Source organism: Papio anubis, unplaced genomic scaffold, assembly GCF_008728515.1.
Source record: "Papio anubis isolate 15944 unplaced genomic scaffold, Panubis1.0 scaffold83, whole genome shotgun sequence".
In the NCBI taxonomy this organism is placed as follows: domain Eukaryota; kingdom Metazoa; phylum Chordata; class Mammalia; order Primates; family Cercopithecidae; genus Papio; species Papio anubis.
In genome coordinates this window covers 156,022-174,555 of record NW_022168525.1, presented here as the reverse complement: position 1 = coordinate 174,555, position 18,534 = coordinate 156,022, and the positions used below count along the sequence as shown (strand labels likewise).

General features: G+C 53.4%; 1 protein-coding gene across 37 annotated transcripts in view; it reads right to left on the bottom strand.

Annotated features, from left to right (window-relative positions):
* ABLIM2 (actin binding LIM protein family member 2) overlaps positions 1-18,534 on the bottom strand; it is a 193,986-nt gene that overhangs the window by 90,525 nt on the left and 84,927 nt on the right. For all 37 annotated transcript variants that reach the window (XM_031662645.1, XM_031662663.1, XM_021938279.2 and 34 more), the window contains one exon: positions 4,493-4,580. In XM_031662645.1, coding sequence (XP_031518505.1) covers positions 4,493-4,580 — 88 coding nt within the window. The remainder of the gene's footprint in view (positions 1-4,492; positions 4,581-18,534) is intronic.

Here is an 18,534-nt window from a genome sequence, read left to right as displayed (position 1 = left end):
TCCCAAGTGACTGGGACTAAAGGTGCATAGCACCACACGCAGCTAATTTTTCGTTTTTTGTAGAGATGGGGTCTCACTATGTTGACCAGGCTGGTCTCGAACTCCTGGGCTCAAGCAATCTGCCTGCCTCGGCCTCCCAAAGTGCTGAGATTACAGGTATGAGCCACTACACCCAGCCCACAGACACAATTTCATATCCTACATATTTGCTTAAAAATGTCTTGAACATTTCCTCAGTTAATTAAATATCAAAACATGCAACTTTAAGGGCTACACAAAATGGATAGATAAGAATTTTATCTCTCTGCTCCTCTCCTGATCTTTCTTTCTTTCTTTTTTTTTAAGACAGTCTCTCTGTTGCCCAGGTTGGAGTGCAGTTACGTGATCTCAGCCCACTGCAACCTTTGCCTCCCAGGTTCAAGAGACTCTCGTGCCTCAGCCTTCTGAGTAGCTGGGATTACAGGCATGTACCATCGCATCCAGTCTTGTTTAGTTTTGTTTTGTTTTTTGAGATGGAGTCTCGCTGTGTCGCCCAGGCTGGAGTGGAGTGGTGGGATCTCGGCTTACTGCAAGCTCCGCCTCCCAGGTTCATGCCATTCTCCTGCCTCAGCCTTCCGAGTAGCTGGGACTACAGGCGCCCACCACCATGCCTGGCTAATTTTTTGTAGTTTTAGTAGAGACAGGGTTTCACTGTGTTAGCCAGGATGGTCTCGATCTCCTCACCTCATGATCTGCCCTCCTTGGCCTCCTAAAGTGTTGGGATTACAGGCGTGAGCCACTGCACCCGGCCCACACTATTTTAGTAGATACGAGGTTTCACCATGTCCTGAACTTCTGACCTCAGGTGACCCATCCACCTCAGCCTCTCAAAGTGCTGGAATTACAGGCATGAGCCACCGCACCTGGCATCCTCTCCTGATCTTTCTAACATTTTGTTTATTTCTAAATAACATTGCAAGGGCTCCATTGCATACAACGGGCACATACTTCTGGAAATGGAGTCTTGGCTCAAAGAGTGGGGTCACGTTTAGGGCTCTTGAGATTTTTCTGGCAATTTCCCAATTTTCACCCCCACTAGCCGCATAAGAAGCCTGTGTCCTTGACTTCTCACCAACATGGGGCTCACACTTCCTTTTTATCTTTTTATCCCAGCGGGAAAAAGGAGTATCTCATTATTTTAATACGGGCATCTCAACAATTAGTGGGATCTAACGCCCCACCCCATGTTTACGGGAAAGTCCATGGCGGGAGTGGTGGTGGACTGTGGGGCTTGGCCTGCCTCATCGCCCCGGAGACCGTGGGGGTTGCTGGGGGCCCATGCTTTTCAGAGCTTTTATTGCAGCAGGATTTTCCAGCCAAATAACATCCGCACAGAGCCGCGACATCCCTGGAGGCCACACAGAGGGTTTCAGGATGACCAGGCAGGGTGGGGGCCCCAAGGAGGCCTGTGCCAGGGAGCAGAGCCTCAAAGCCACACAGCTGGTCAGACCTGTCATCGTTCAGACTGAGAAATCCAAGTTAGGAGAGGGGATGGGCCTGGGTTCGACACCCCACAGAACCTTACAGCAGAAGTGGGGGTCGGCCTCAGGCCTGTCCTGAAGGGCGCCTTTGTTCCTGAGATGAGGTTACCCTTGATGTGAACTTGTGTCTCCGAGCTGCCGTCCCAAGGCCATTGTGCTCAGCGTCCACCAGGCCCCACTGTCTAAGGATGCTCTTTACTGTGGGGGCCAAGCCCCATGCAGAGCAAGCCCCCTGGCCAGACAGCCTGGCACTGCTGGGACGGTCCCAAAGGACCTTTTGATGGGCTCTCGAGCAGAGACTCAAGGAACAGGCGCCACTGGGGACGAGGCTGTCCTGTCTGACATCACCCCGCTGGGTTCTGCCTGAGAAAGGGAGGTCTGTGTGACCCACGGCCCTGTGACGATGGCTACATGAGGTCATTCAACAGCCTGCAGGCACCTGCCCTGCAGACGCTCTGACAGCCGCTCTCCCCCACCCGGCCTGGCCCAGCTGGCTTCTGGGAGCACTAAAGACGGAGAATCTTCAAAAGGGAGCTGTGGCTAAAGAGATGAAGCCTCAAGACCAGACCCGTCCTCGCCAGGGCCCCTCTGCCCCATCCCATCCATCATCCGGCTTGGGGGCCGCACTCCAGCACACAGCCCCTGTCCCACCAGTGCTCCCCGGACCAGGCCCTTGGGTCAGACTCCTCTGAACCCTCTTCTCAATTAGGCCTCGACTTTTACCCAGGTCTCCACCATCACCCTCCCAACCCATCCAGTCTCAGGCCTGCCTGGCCCCGTTTCTGCGAGAATCCTGCAAAATCAATTTGGCAGGAATCCCCTGGCCTAGAAGCCCAATCTCCCGCCACTTCTGATTGAGTTCCTCTCCTTTCTTTGATGTCTCAGTCCTTAGCCCGTCTTTGGCAAGCATCTCGTGGGGTCAGTTCAGCAAGAAGCCCAGGACCTCGAGCGACTTTCCACCCGCCACCCCAACCCTTCTCATTGGCTGCGATCCCCACTGTCTGCCGTATTCAGAATCTCACCCCCTCTCTCGTCCCTTGCAATGGTCCTGACTCCTGTTGGGAAGAGTCTTCCTTACCGGTTTTAATGAGTGCCAGAATAATTTTCTTTAGCAGGGAGGGCTCAGGGAATGCATAAGCAATAGAAAGGGGGGCGGTCGGAGTGATAAGTTGAAGCATAACTCTAGGGGCCTCTCTGCAAGGAGAGTGATGGGGCTCAGAACATGCCACCCCAAACAGGACTAGCAGGCCAGAATGTGCCACCCCTAACATGCCCCTTTGGCATAAGGGTTATTTTGAGTTGATTACTGAGGGAAACAGTAGACTCAGAAAAGCATTGAAAACCAAGTAGAAGTGACCATTTTATAAGGGGAATTGAAATCTCCAAAAGAAACCTCCAACTCTAAGGGTGTTTCCTTTCTGCACCAGGAAGATGAGGGTGACCCGAAGTCCCTGGGTCTCTTCTCAGTGGAGAAGGCACACAGCATACCTCCCCCTTGCCTAAGGTGCCCCCCCTTCCCCCCCCCCCCCCCCACTCAACATAACTGTGCCTCCCCACACCCTTCCTTCTTCGTTGTAGGGAATGCTGTTGTTTCAGACTGAGGTCAAAACTGCCTCTGACGGCTGGGTGCGGTGGATTACACCTGTAATTTCAGCACTTTGGGAGGCCAAGGTGGGCAGATCGCCTGAGGTCAGGAGTTCAAGACTAGCCTGACCAACATGGTGAAAACCCATCTCTACTAAAAATACACACAAAAAAATTAGCTGGGTGTGGTGATATATGTCTGTAGTCCCAGCTACTTGGAAGGCTGAGGCAGGAGAATTGCTTGAACCCAGGAGGCGGAGGTTGCAGTGAGCCAAGATCTTGCCACTGCACTCCAGCCTGGGCAACAGAGCAAGACTCCGATTCAAAAAAAAAAAAAGGAAAAGAAAAGAAAATCCCAAAAACAGAAGCAAAAAACCCCAAACTGCCTCTTGGAGATCTGCCCCTGCGTGTCCTCATTTCTCTGGGCTACCTTTGCACATACACAAGGTGCATGTGTTAATAAGCTTCTGCTCATCCTTATCTTATTAATCTGTCTTTTGTTACAGGATCTGTCCCAACTAAGAACTATAAAAGGTAGAAAATTATGTTTCTTCCCCTTCTAGAAGTCATTGCCTCCCCCCTCCCCTGCCACTGGATACCTACATTGTGAAGGAATAAAGGGTAGCTGAATGCTGCCATCAGAAGGTTAATTTAATTGTGAAAATGAGAAGCAATGAGCTAAAAAGAGTTAATCTGGGAGGAGGAGAGACGACCAGTCCTTGAGTCTCGTTCTTTCATCAGGTCTGGCAGCTCCCGCCTTTGTGATGACAGTGATTTTTAATGGTGAGTGGGCTTGGGGCATTTCCCATGGGGCCCGTTAGAAGTCTGCTACGTTTTCCTCCAAACCCTCCTTTCACCAACGCTCTGTGGGGCTGGCTCTTCCCTTGCTCCTGGAAGAAAGCCTCGGCTGCTGCCAGTGGCCCTCAGTACCTCGTTACCCACCTCCTTTGTGGACAGAGGGGTTGCAGCAGGCTGGGGTGGCTGGGGCAGGAAACACCTAAAACTCCTCCTAACTCGGACTCCCTGAGCCGGGGTGGCTGTCCAGAAGGGGCCTAAAGAGGTAATGGATGTGAACAGGCTGTATTTGTTTAAGCTTTGCTACTTGGAGCCAAATAGCTAGCACTTCTGTGTGCTGGGCTTTGGCTCGGCCCTTTTCCTTTCTTGCTGTTCTCGGGCTTGCTGAGATCATTGGACAGACAAGGCAGGCTGAGGAGGCTGGCCTGGCACGTGCCCCCACCCTGCTCTGCCGGCTCCCCGCTGTGGCTGGGCTGTTCGTGACCTAGCGAGCTGACGCTGTAAACAAGCCATTCACACCCAGCATGCGGTGTGGACCTTGCAGAATGTAGTTCCTTGCTCTAGGGGACCAAACAACACATTTTAATTTGTACCTTGAAGATACATCTCTTCGCCTTCTGCAAACATCTGGCCGCACCTGACACATAGCGCGCAGGAAGGGTGGTAGTGCTTCTCCCCGGCCTGTAAAAAAAGCACAAAACAGAGTGTTTCTACTAAAGCCAGAAAGGTCAGCTGGGTCACAGTGCCCGGCACGGATACAGCACGCTCTGCGCACAGGTACTCAGGGGATACTGGAAGGGCCAGCCCCCACCATCGTGACCCAAGACCCCTGAGCAGAGCCCAGACCCAGGGGGTGCCGCAGGCTGTCCAAGGCGCCCTGGGGGGAAGCAGGGGGGGACCTGGCTGCACTTGCCCAGGCTGCAGGAGCCCAGTGTGCAGCTCCCTGCTGGGGTAGTCCAGGAGGGGTCTGCCTCCTCCACCAGGCGGTCTCCACAGAGCGGCCTTGATATCTCCAGAGGGAGCCGGAGAGGCAGGAGGAGGAGGAAGAAAAGGGGAGAGGGAGGGGAGGGAAAGATAACACGATTTCCCCAGGTGCAGAAATTAGGGGAGTGGGGTGAAAAAGGATGAATACTTTCCTTTTCATATCTCTGTATTGTTCTGTATGTTCAACGAGCATTTTGTTTTTATCATTCTTGAAATTTATTAAATTAGATTACAAATGCTAATACTGAAATAACCCAAACAAATTACATTGCCTGGTTTGGCTTATTTTTGCCTGGAGGAAAAAAAAAAAAAAAACCCACCCCGAAATGCTGCCTTCACCCCCACATTCCAGCGCACACTTCCTACCCCGAGGGCATGGTGGGTGCAGCCTGTTGCTAAATGCGGAGGCTAAATCCCCTTGGCTCACTCTTCCCTAAAACGGGAATGGGAAGAAGTTTCCTAATCCCTACCTACATTTGAATTTGTAATAACCAGTTTCCTGAATCAGTAAGTAAAGGGCTGAAATGTCGTTTTGAGCATCCAGTTTTCCCTATCCTGTGCCTCCCCTAGGATAAAAACAGCCCCTGAGGTGGCCCCTGTGCATTGGGAGGAAGAGCCCCAGAGCAGGTTTTCTCCTGTGCAGAGCCTGGTGTGGCCTCCTCTGCCAAACTCCCGGCCAGGTGATAAGGCCATGAGTCTTCCAGCAAAGGGGCCCTTCCCGCAGATGAGGAGGTTGACTTCAGTCCTGTCTGCCCTCCAGGGCCCGGGCCTCGGCACCAGCTGCCCCCTCCACTGGAGCAGCCCTCCCACTCTCCCACCCCTGCCACCCTGACTGCTCTCTCATCCCAAACGCCACCTCCTCTCGGGAGCTTTCCCTGAACGCTTCCATAATTTGGGTGTTCACAGCCCCCTTTCCACACTGTATGGGGATTACTTGTGTGTATTCTTCCCCACTAGATGGCTAGCCTCTCAAGCGCAGGGCCTGGCACCTGGGCCACGTCAGGGAGCACCAGGTGCAGGCATCTCTCTGGACAGAAGGTCACGCCACAGCATCTGGCCCCAGAATGTGGGTGAAATGATCATTTCGCTGATCACAATTATTCAAATGTCCAGTGGTCTGAGTAGCACTCTTTTTATTTTTTTTTTTGGAGACGGAGTCTCGCTCTGTCACCCAGGCCGGAGTGCAGTGGCGTGATCTCAGCTCACTGCAAGCTCCGCCTCCCGGGTTCACGCCATTCTCCTGCCTTAGCCTCCTGAGTAGCTGGGACTACAGGCACCCGCCACCTCGCCCGGCTAATTTTTTGTAGTTTTAGTAGAGACAAGATTTCACTGTGTTAGCCAGGATAGCCTCGATCTCCTGATCTACCCTCCTAAGCCTCCCAAACTGCTAGGATTACAGGCGTGAGCCACCGCACCTGGCCTGGTCTGAGTAGCACTCTTGGGTAAATCAGAGATTGAGACAGCTTTGTAGTTTTAAAAATAAAAGTCACTAGGTATCAACGTCACAGTTGTCAACTGCCGGCTCACTGCATTCATAATGAGTATTCCTGAGTTTGTGGCCTGTGACCTGTCCTCACGCCTGCTTAATCCAGGTGCCCCAACTTCACACTGACTTCCTCTAACAGCAGGAGTTCTGTGATAGCCACAGCAGACAGAAAGCAGCCCTGCAGGGCAAACATGCTGTCTCCGTGGCATGTCTACACGGCACGGCCACATGTGAATCAAGAGAGAACACTGCTGGGACAGTTCCTTCCTTCCTTCCTTCGTTCCTTCGTTCCTTCGTTCCTTCCTTCCTTCCTTCCTTCCTTCCTTCCTTCCTTCCTTCCTTCCTTCCTTCCTTCCTTCCTTTCCTTCCTTCCTTCCTTCCTTCCTTTCCTTCCTTCCTTCCTTCCTCCCTTCCTCCCTCCCTCCCTTCTTTCTTTCCTTCTTTCTTTTTTTGAGACAGAGTCTTACTCTGTTGCCAGGCTGGAGTGCAGAGGCATGATCTCGGCTCACTGCAACCTCTGCCTCCCGGGTTCCAGTGATTCTCCTGCCTCAGCCTCCTGAGTAGCTGGGACTACAGACACATACCACCATGACCAGCTAATTTTTGTATTTTTAGTAGAGACAGGGTTTCACCATGTTGGCAAGGATGGTCTCGATCTCTTGACCTTGTGATCTGCCTGCCTTGATCTCCCAAAGTGCTGGATTACAGGTGTGAGCCACTGCGTCCAGCCTGCTGGGACAGTTTCTAAGACAATGGGCTTGAGCCCTCCACAGCAGCAGTGGCTATGGTCTCCACAGCTCGTGCCAAGAAGCTCATTACACACATTAACTTGTCGAGTCCTTGTGGCAGTGCTATGGGTATATTATTACTCTCACTGACCACAAGAGGCATAGAGACGTGGAAGAGTGTGAGCAAGTTCACACAGCGGCAGGTGGTGGAGCTGCAGTTATAGCCCAGGAGGCTGGCCCCGGACTGCAGAGCTTAAGCCCATGCCCAGGCCTGGCAGGTGATCAACCCCCAGCCTGGTACGGATCTCAGGTCTGGTGCATGGACCCCCTCCTCACATGCTCGCTGCTACAGTTTGAATGTTTGTCCCTGTTAGATACAGTTAGGTTCCCTCTTCAAACAGCTTAGCCAGTTTCCCTGTTCTCTGTACTGTAATTCCAAATACCCCCTTGCCTTTGCTGTGCCCCAACTTGTCTGAATATGCCTGGGCACGCCTGAACTTGCTACAAACCCCAGTCCACATTCCTTTCCTTATTAGGGAATAGGTTACTTTCCTAGTCCCTCTGTAATTGACCCCCTTTCTCTCGCTTCTCACCTCCCTTACATGCCTACCTTATCTAAGAGAGTTTAAATGTTTAGCCAGTCGGGACTAGTTCAGACTGTGTGGTCTGACCCTAGAAAATAGGGGAAAGACACAGAAGCAGAAGCTGCATTAGAGATAATAAAAACCCTGATTTCCTTTGCTCTGTGTGCTCTCGCCATTGCTGCATACATGAGACACACCCTTCTGCAGAAGTAAATTTGCCTTGCTGAGAAACCCTTTGTCCTTTGTCTCAGTGCTAATTCTTCTTTGTGGCACCGAGCATTTGTTCCCAACATCCCCTTCAAAACTCAAGTTGAAATCTAATCACCAGCGTGGCAGTACTGAGAGGGGGCAGACTGTGAAGGTGCTGCTGTCAGGATGGACTGATCCATTCATGGATTAATGGGCCATCATGGGAGCGGGATGGGTGGCTCTGAAGACAGGAGGAAAGCTCTGAGCCAGCCAGCACACTCAGCCCATCACCATGGGACTCTGCAGAAAGTTCCCACCATCCACAGGATGTGCCTCTCCACCCCGGATTTGCAGCCTCCATCACTGTAGGAAATTCATCCTTTTCTTTATAAATTCTCCAGGAGTTTCAGGTATTCTGTTACCCATCACAGGAGTGGACTAACACACCTGTATCCTCGTGCCCTGAATGAACAACACAGAGGATGCTGGTGAACTGATCCAAGCCAAGAAGTTGGACACAAGAGAACAGGCCCCAGGTTGAGGAAGTTCAAAACCAGGTAAAATGATCTACATGGCTAGGGTAGTCCCCGTAGCCCTCGGGGACTCACGGGGGAGTCTGGGGCACTGGGTCTGTTCTCCTTCTTGACTTGGCACCGGTTCCATGGGTGTGTCCAGTTTGTTAAAATGTATCAAGATGCACAGGTATAATTCATGCACCCCTCTGTGTGTATTACATGCCAACAAAGCAAAGACCTAAATACAAGAGCTAACACTGAAAAATGATTAGAAGAAAACATGCTGTTAAGAGGACTGGTGCAGTGGCTCACACAGTAATCCAAGTGCCTTCAGAGGCCAAGGCAAGAGGATCACTTGAGGCCAGGAGTTCAAGACCTGCCTGGGCAACATAGTGAGACATGTTCTTTACAAAAAAAATAGAAAAATTAGCCAGGCATGGTGGCTTGTGCCTGTAGTCCCAGCTAGTCAGGAGGCTGAGGCGGGAGGATACTTTGAGCCCAAGAGTTCTAAGTTATGGTGAGCTCTAATCATGCCACTGCACTCCAGCCTGTGTGACAGAGTGAAACCCACACTCTTAAAGAAATGTTTTAAAAAGGTGGCTAAGGACTTGAATAGACACTTCTTCGGTGAAAATATACAAATGGCCAACTGGTACATGAAAAGATGCTCAACATCATTGTCATTAAGAAAATGCAAATCAAAGCCATAAGAGACACCACTTCATACCTACGAGGGGAGCTACCATCATAACAACACAGAAAGGAAAAGACAAGGTGTTGGTGAGGATGTCAAGGCACAGGAACCCTTGGGCACTGCTGATGGAAACACAAAATAGTGCAGCTACTGTGGGAAACAGTGTGTTGGTTTTTCAAGAAGTTAAACACAGAATTGCCAGGAGCCAGGAATTTCACTCTTTGGCATTTAAGGAAAACGAAGAGAAAAGAACAGGAGAAATGAAAACTTGGCTGGGCATGGTGGCTCAAACCTGTAATCCCAGCATTTTGGGAGGCCGAGGCAGGCAGATCACCTGAGGTCAGGAGTTTTAGACCAGCCTGACCAACATGGCGAAACCCCATCTCTACTAAAAATACAAAAATTAGCCAGGCTTGGTGGTGGGTGCCTGTAATCCCAGCTACTCAGGAGGCTGAGACAGGAGAATCACTTGATTTCAGGAGGCGGAGGTTGCAGTGAGCTGAGATCGCGTCACTGCACTCCAGCCTAAGCAACAGAGCAAGACTCCGGAAAGAAGGAAAGAAAGAAATGAAAGAAAGGAAAGGAAAGGAAAGGAAAGGAAAGGAAAGGAAAGGAAAGGAAAGGAAAGGAAAGGAAAGGAAAGGAAAGGAAAGGAAAGGAAAGAAAGGAAAGGAAGAAAGAAGGGAAGGAGAGAGGCAGGGAGGGAGGGAGGGAAAGAAGGAAGGAAGGAAGGAAGGAAGGAAGGAAGGAAGGAAGGAAGGAAGGAAGGAAGGAAGGAAGGAAGGTTGATTCCACACAAAAACCTGTACATGATGTTCACAGCAGCATTCTATATAACTGCCAAAGGGTAGAAACAGCTGTCTTCCATCATGGATGAAGAAATTGTGGCGTATCCACGCCAGGGAGTATTATTCAGCCATGGACAGGAATGAAAGGGCTGATCCTGCCACAACATGAACTCTGAAAACGTGTGCAGTGAAAGACACCAGATGCAAAGCCACGGGGTAGAGGATTCCTTCACTACGGAACATCCAGAGCAGGCAAATCCACGGAGACAGAAAGCAGGTGGCTGCCAGGGGCTGGGGGAGGAGGCAATGGGGAGTAACTGCCTACTGGGGGTGAGGTTTCCTCTCGGGGTGACGAAAAAGTTTTGGAACTAGAGAGAACTGGAAATTGCGTGATACTATGAACGCACCAAATGCCACTGAACATTTTAAATGGCTAATTGTATGTTACATGAATGTCACCTCAATTTGTTAGAGAAGAGTTGATCCCCAAATGGCCAACTTTTAAGCCAAGCATCGTGTCAGGTGCTCTGCCTGCCTCAAGTTCATCCTCACGGCAGCCCTTTGGGGTGAGGACTATTGTCACTCCTTGTTTTCCAGAGGAGGAGGTCGAGGCTCAGGGAGGCGAGGAGGCCTACCCAAGGCCATGTCATTGAGAGAATGAGGAGCCAGGATCCAAAGCAGGCGGGCTGGATGCTGTCTCCTGGGAAGACTCCATGAGCCCTGGGGACAATCGGGGACATTAGTGGCTGAGCCCCTGTAGGTCAGGGGCCTCAGAGCGTGGAATTAACTGCATCCTCAGCTCACCGGCTCCCTGTCAACAGCGCTCCCCCCACAACCAACACACAGACGCAGGAAAAGGAAGGGTCGCAGAGCTCCTAGTGCACTGGAGGTAGAGACAGAAACCTTCCACGCTGTACATGCCACAGCCCGGCCCATGGCACAGAGGAGCAGCCTGGGGTCCAAGAAGCCACGCAGCAGAGTTAGAACCAAGTCTGAGCCAGTGCCAGCTCTGCACCCTTTCCAGCGACGGCATAGCCGTGTGGCCGGGGCAGCCAGCACCCTCACTTACAGTTCGGGCCACTCACAAAGCGTGAGAGTCAATAGCCAAACCGTTACATTTTAAGGATGCTCCATGTTCTAGAAGAATCCACCTGTGGTGGAGAGGCAGGGCTGGAGTGCCTGTGTCCTCAGGCCCTGGGGGACACCATGGGGCTGTCAAGTGGACAGAGTAAATGTGCCTGCAGGTGCTCAGGCCTGTCCCAGGCTCGTGGTCAAAGCCATGGAGGTGACAGATTCCAGCCTGAGAGTCTCCCTTTCTGGCTGTGTGACTCAGGCTCCATGTCACGTGCTGGGGTTCAGTGTCCCCATGTGTAAGACGGAGAGGCCTGTCCCTCCCTCTCAGGCTGGGGTAGTATAACTGGACTCTGTGATTCCAGAGGACATTTAGCTGGAAGGTACCGGCATGGCACAGGTCACCCCATCCCTGCCCCATACTTCCTGCTGAGAACCAGTGGGTCACAGGTGGCCATCGAGGGGCTGATGGAATAAAAAATTAGAAGTGTCCTCATTCCCCGTGTCACCTCCTGTTGTCACTCCTTTTCTCTTATAGTGACCGGGATGTCCCAGTCATCAGTACACTGGCCACATCCTCCCAATTGCCACCCAAGGAGTGCCTGAAACCTCGGCCGCTGGTGGTTCCAGTGAGTGCACGGCTCCCCAGGCAGGTGGAAGTCCCAGCATCGCCCGTGTGGGGCTCAAGATGGCTCAGCTTTCAAAATAGACGAGCAGCTGAAAGACTTTGCAGCGCATGGTTTTAGGAAGACATCTTGTACCTTCTGAGGGGTGGCTGTCATCTTTCATACGGCAGAACGGGGTGCCAGGGACGCATACCCACAGCCTGTGATGGCTCAGCGCGACCACAGGTCCTCAGCCAGTGCCGGGTCAGAGGGCAGAGGTTTCAGGGACACCCCCACTGTGATGCGCAGAGCAGGGCCAGCAGGACAGAAGTGGGGCAAAGCTGCCCCGGCTCCAGAAACCCCTCCTGTCCTGGCAGAGGAGAGCTGGCGGCCCCCGTTTCTGGGCTTCTGAAGAATGGATCGGCCCTCTCTGCCATGAACCCCTCACACCTGAGGCAGGCGGCCCTTTTCCTCCCTGAATCCAACCACGGAATCCGGGTGCAAAGGCCTCCTCTGCCTACTGGACAGCAGCCACACTTCCCCTCCCTCCTTTCCACTCCAGGCTCCCGCTCAGCCGAGGGCTGGGGCTGGGCCTGCGGGCCGCGCCTCTCTGGGGCAGGCAGCTCCCAGCAGCTGCTCCTCACACAGTCACCGGCCCAGTTCAGAGCTCTAGTTTCCTTTCTGAACTTCCAGAACCGAGTCCAGATCTTAAAAGCCCTAATCACCGTGATGCACAGACAAAATGATATTTATAAAGAGACAAATGAAAGCTGCGAGCAGGGGATCCCCCTGGGGGAGTTCGGCAGCCAGGACAGAGTCCCCAGAATCCCCAGGGGCCACTGCATCCCAGAAAGAAGGGCTCCACTCTGAGCAATGCCCAGCAAGGCCCCTCGAGGTCTGGGGCCCTCCTCAGACCTTCCCCGCGCCTTGGAACACAGCTCCTCTTGGGCCCAGGCCTGTCCAGTGCACTCCCTCCTGGCCCTGCTCCCTCTTCCTCTCTACCCAGCTCCCTTTAGGGCATGAGCCTCAGGAGAGCTTGGCCTACTGGCCTCATTCTCTGCTATACCCCGCTGTCCCCTCCAGCAGTGGCACTGGCAGAGGAGCTGTCCAGTGGGGACATTCTGAACAAGGGAATGCGGTGCCCAGGAGGGCAGCCTGAGCGGCCCGAGAGGACCAGAGAATACTGACTAAGTCTGGGAAAGCCTCTGGCAGAATCCAGCCTGCAGATGTTTACACGCACTCAGCGTGTCCAGGCTCGGAGGGTCCTGCTACAAAGACAGTGATGAGCACGTTGTCCGGGGATCAGCGGATGCAAGGGAGGACACGACAGGCCAGCATGGGAGGGTAGGACCAGGGGCTCTGATGTGCTGCTGGCATGAGGCAAGGCAGGAACGCGGTGATCTGGCGAAGGGCGTGTGTGCATGTGCGTGTCTGTGTGTCTCCATGTTTTGCCTGTGTGTCTGTGTGGATGTCTTTCTGTGTGTGCATCGTGTGTGCTGCCTTGGTTGTCTGTGTGCATACCTGAGTGTCTCTGTGTGTGTGTGTGTCTGTGTGTTGCTCTGTGCAGTCTCTGTGTCCATGTGTCCACATGTTGTCTGTGTATGTGTTGTTGTGTCCATGAATGTTGTCTGTGTCTCTCCGTGTGCTTGTGTGTCTCTATGTGTTATCTATGTGTACGTGTCTGTGGGACCCGTGTGTGTTTTCTGTGTGTCTGTGTCCCTGTGTTTCTGTTGGCTGTATCATGTGTTTCTGTGTGTTTATTTCCATCTGAGTTGTTTGTGTGCCTAAGTGTGCTGTCTGCATGTCTTGTACGTGTATGTGATCTGTGTGTCCTTTTGTGTGTGTGTCTGTGTGCTTTGTGTGAGTATATATCTGTGTATCTGAGTGTGCCTGTGTCATCTGTGTCTTTCTGTATGCTTGTGTGTCTGCATGTGTCTATGTATGTGTATAATCTGTGTCTGTGTGTGTATGTCTGTGTGTCCTGTGTGTGGCCTATGTGTATGTGAGTCTGTGCCTGTGTGTGTCTGTCTCGTGTGTGTGTCTGTGTTTCTTCCTGTGTCTGTGTGTCCATGTGTGTTTTCCGTGGGTGGTGCCTGTGTGTGTATATCTCTGTGTGTCTGTGGATGTGTGTATCTGCACGTGTGCAAAAACTAAAAGGACGACTTCTAGATGCCAGCAGTAGTTAGCTGCGGGGGTGGCACTATGAATATTTGGGCTTATTTTATGATAAACAGGTATTCCTTCTGAGCGAGAGAAGTTGGGGACTTGACAAGTCGTGACCACCTCTGCCCTTCAGAAATGCTGTATATTTATTTGGAAACACGGTTTGTTTTCTCCCAATGACGAGTCATCGCCACTTCCTGCCCCAAGACAGACAAGATGAAGCAAAGAACAAATGTTCTGCAGTTGCAAGAATGATGTTCAACTGGTCCCTGACCCAGGGCAGAGACAGCCTGGGCACCCCCTTTCCTGCCAGCCTCCCCTAGGGCAGGGATCTGTCACCTGCGTCTCCGTGAACCCAGCACCTAGCCCAGGGTGGAACACATGGTGAGGCCAGGAAGGGTCTAGAAGGGAGTGGTTGACTGGGGAAGGAAAGAGGAGGGGCGGAGGGAGGGAAGGAGGAGGGGAGGAGTAAAGGGAGGAGGAATTGATTCGCAGTCCCAGGGGGACGCTGGGCTTCTCGTTGCCGTGGAGATGGCCCCGGCACAGGCTGCACGAGGCACATGGGGCCCAGACCTCAGCCCTGGCAGGGTTAACAGAGAGTGGGGCTGGAAAGAGGCGCCCCCACTCCCGCCCACCTCTGCAGGGAGGTGTTGACAGGGCGAGGGAGGGATGGAGTCCCTGGAAGGCTGGGCTCTGAACACTGAAGCCAGTGGCTTCCCCTCATCCACACCTCCTCCCTTTATGCAGTGCGGGTCTAGAGGCTGGTCACACCGCTGTCCCCGTGGATTTGCCTGCCGAGTCCCAGCTCCCTCTGTGGGGGCGGTGCCATCCGTCCCCAGGAGCCGGCTCTGCCGCAGTTGCTGCCAGGCGCCACCCACCTCTGCTGCCACAGCCCAGTGCCTCCCCCATCCCTAGCCAGCCATCCCGGCCCAGGAGTGGGGCACAGATATCAGCCCCTTCCATGCTCCCACAGGACCCCAGCAAGGAGCCAGCTCATCAGGACAGACACGCAGAGATGGGTGGGATGCAGGCCAACACACACGAGGGTGCTGCACGTTTAGGAGAAACTGAGGGAGCGACGGGGAAGGAAAATCCCACTGTCACCACCAAATGCACATTTCGCGGGCAGGCGGGCACTACGGGCGCCAGCACTTAGGATGGCACCATGCCCGCCACACACAGACACAGCACAGGCGAGGGCTCAGCTGGTGGTGGGAGCCTGGGATGCTCTGTGTTTGGGTCCTGCAGAGAGAAGCCAGGGGCACTGCCAAGCGCCTTGGGGGGCAAAATGGGGTATGGGGGAACAAGTGGCTCCGAGGTCTCACACCTGACTGCTCTGTGCCCAAAAACCCACCTACCCGCAGCCCCGCCTGGCCCCGGTGAGCCCCCATCAGCCCCTTGGAGTTGCGGGCCAGGCTTCCTACCTGCACGGTGTCTGGGCACCAGAGCCCAGTCTGACGGCCCTGCTTGAGTGCCCCGCTCCCTGGAACGTGTGCCTGCGAGGGTGGATGCCCTCACTTTCAGCCAGCGGTCTGTCACCTGCTCCTGCTGCGCCCCGGGAGTCCACTGTCACCCGGCTGGGCGACGGCACGCTGGGCCAAGCATCAGGCAGCGCCACCGCAGCAGCAGCAGCTCCCCTTCTGCGGAGCCAGGCTTGTCCCCGCCCGCGGTTCCCACCTTGCACCCGGGGAGGATGCTCAGAGCTGTGTGGAGCCCGCCGACTCAGCCACGCCGCCACAGACTCGCCTCCCCGGCAGAGGCGAAAACAAAAGCATTAATCTTCCCCGGGAGGCCCTTTCTCCTCCATAGCAGAGGAGGAGGAAAAAACCCAGACCTGTTTTGCTCCTGCTCCTCGAATTAGGATGGTTCCTTCCCGATGAACCAGGGTGTACCCCAAATTCTGTATCTGGCATTAAATACCAGGGATGCTTACACTGCAGACGTGGGACCCTTGCCTCCCAGGCCATGAAGGGGCGGGGGGGGGCACTGACTGCCCGATGCAACCCACTTTGCTCACCCAGTGCGGATCGTGCCTGAGGCAGAGTAACCAGAGTTTGGGTGGGGTCTGCCCCTGACCCCAGGCCAGGGCCTCTCTGGTGTGGGGGCTGCTGCCCATGTCAGAAAGGCGGGGCAGGTGAGGTTCCTGCACCAGCAGCAGCAACAGCAGCAGCTGACTGCACCCAAGATGCACCCCACTTCAGGCCACCAGATGTTCCAACGTGGCTATGCTATTAAACCAAAAATGCAAACCCACATCTGTGCACTAGGAGAAGACAAAGGGTCGGGGGAAATCTGCGAGGCCCGGGCTCCAGTCTGGCTCTGCCACCGGCTCTCAGTGGCTGATGGCCGGGCACATGGGTGGATCCAGCTGGACGCCCAGGTGAGCGGTGGGAGGCAGTGTGTATATGGGGGAGGGGGCGTGCCTGCATGTGGTGTTGGCCTGGCTGAGCATCAGAGCCACCTGCGTGTAAGAGGAGCAGGGTCAGGGACAGCAGGTGAGTGGGGAACGCAGGCCCTGAATGGCCCCTGGGGAGGCAGGGGGGTTCAGTAAGAGGAGGCTTAAAGGCCTTAGGGTTTCCTGCACACAAAGCCCCCAGATCTGCGGAACAGCGGGGAGAGTGCAGGTGGAGGGTCACAGAGAGGGTCTCTGAGAGGCAGCAGGGCCGCCTCGAAGGGAGAGGGGAGGCTGAGTCTCTGCAGCGGGGACTTCCATGCCAGGCTGCAGGCTGCTGTTTTTAATGGGAGAGACGAACACTGTCTAAAACACCACTGGGGAGGAAGCCTTGGCAGGTAAGGTGGGGAAGACGGGAGGAGACAGGAGTAAGCACGGCAGAGGGGGCGATGGCCAGAGGGGCTGGACCCAGGCATAGGCGTGGTGGGGGTGGGGGTGGTATGCGGGAAGCAGCAGGTCAGGGGAGAGAGTAAGGATAGAAATGGGGTCTCATGGAGAGTGAGCCAGCCAGGCTGTCCTCGCTGAGGTCTGGCCGCCATCTCTTTGTCAAGCAGAAGACAGGGCCGCTGTGTGGGCAGGGAGCGCAGTCCGGGAGAGTGTGGAAGGTCTGGGCTGTTCTCTGCAGAGAACGGAAACGTGGCTTTGGGGTGCCAGGTGGTGCATCAGGCCAGGCTCCATCCTATCCTGCAGGCTCCTCCAGAGCCCTTGCCATCTCCTACAGGGTGGGGTGTGCCAGCGAGGGCTGGGCAAGGGGAGGGGTGAGGGAGGGAGAGGCCACGGCCCCAGGAGAAGGAGAGAGAGGAGAGGGCCAGGCAGGACGTCGTCCCTGGGATGCATGACTGGCTATAAATATCAGATATGATCGCCACCCAGGAAAATACTTATAGGGCAGACAGAACATCTGCAGTCTTATGTGATCCACCTGCGCAGAAAGCATGAAGACCCCAATAGATAAGCAGCCAACATTTACATCAGATAACTGAAATACAAGAATTAGGAATGGCTAAAAATGACAAAAGACCAGACGTGGTGGCTCACGTCTGTAACCCTGGCATTCTGGGAGGCTAAGGCAGGTGGATCACCTGAGATCAGGAGTTCAAGACCAGTCTGCCAACATGGTGACATTCTGTCTCTACTAAAAATACAAAAATTAGCCAGGCGTGGTGGCTCACACCTGTAATCCCAGCTACTCAGGTGGCTGACGCAGGAGAATGGCTTGAATCCAGGAGGTGGAGGTTGCAGTGAGCTGAGATTGTGCCACTGCACTCCAGCCTGGGCAACAAGAGCGAAACTCTGTCTCATAAATAAATAAATAAATAAATAAATAAAACAAAGGAGACTCGGCCTCACTAGGGATTGAAGAAAGGCAAATTAAAGCTAGATCCTGTGGGGTGTGGTGGCTCACACCCCTAATCCCAGCACTTTGGGAGGCTGAGATGGAAGGATCACTTGAGGCCAAGAGTTCCAGGCCAGCTGGGGCAACACAGCAAGATCCCTGTCTCTAAGAAAATTTTTAAAATTATCCAAGATTGGTATTGCATGCCTATAGTCCCAGCTACTTGGGAGCCTGAGGAAGTATTGCTTGAGGTCAAGAGGTCGAGGCTGCAGTGACTGCATCACTGCACTGCAGCCTGGATGACAGAGCAAGACCCCATCTCTAAAAAAAGAAATGAAAAAAGCAAGATCCCATGTTTCCACCTATCAAGTTGGCAATGGTTTAGATGAGAAATACTATATCTTGTTGACAAGATTGTAAATCAGTATAATCTTTCTAGAAAGCAATTTATAGTAACCATCAAGAACACTAAAAATGTTCCTAGTTTTTGACTCAACTTCTACATTTCTGTGAATATATCTTAGGAAAAATTAGAAATGCAAACAAAGCATTAATTTAAAAAAGGTGTTCACTGCAATGGTACTGATGGTTGTAAAAAACTGGAAGGCGGCACTGTGTCCAGACATAAATGATCAGCCTGGTAATTCTTTTTCTTTTTTTTTTTTTTTTTGAGATGGAGTCTCGCTCTGTAGCCCAGGCCGGAGTGCAGTGGAGCAATCTCGGCTCACTGCAACCTCCGCCTCCTGGTCCTGGTTCAAGCAATTCTCCTGCCTCAGCCCCCTGAGTAGCTGGGATTACAGGCATGCACCACCATGCCCAACTAATTTTTGTATTTTTAGTAGAGACAGTTTCATCACGTTGGCCAGCCTCGTCTTGAACTCCTGACCTCATGATGCGCTCGCCTTGGCCTCCCAAAGTGCTGGGATTACAGGCTTGAGCCACTGCGCCCGGCCCAGCCTGGTAATTCTGAGAGTCATGATGAAATATGAAGCGAGAGTAAAGCTTATGTCTGAACGAACCTTGAAAACACCAAGCTATGT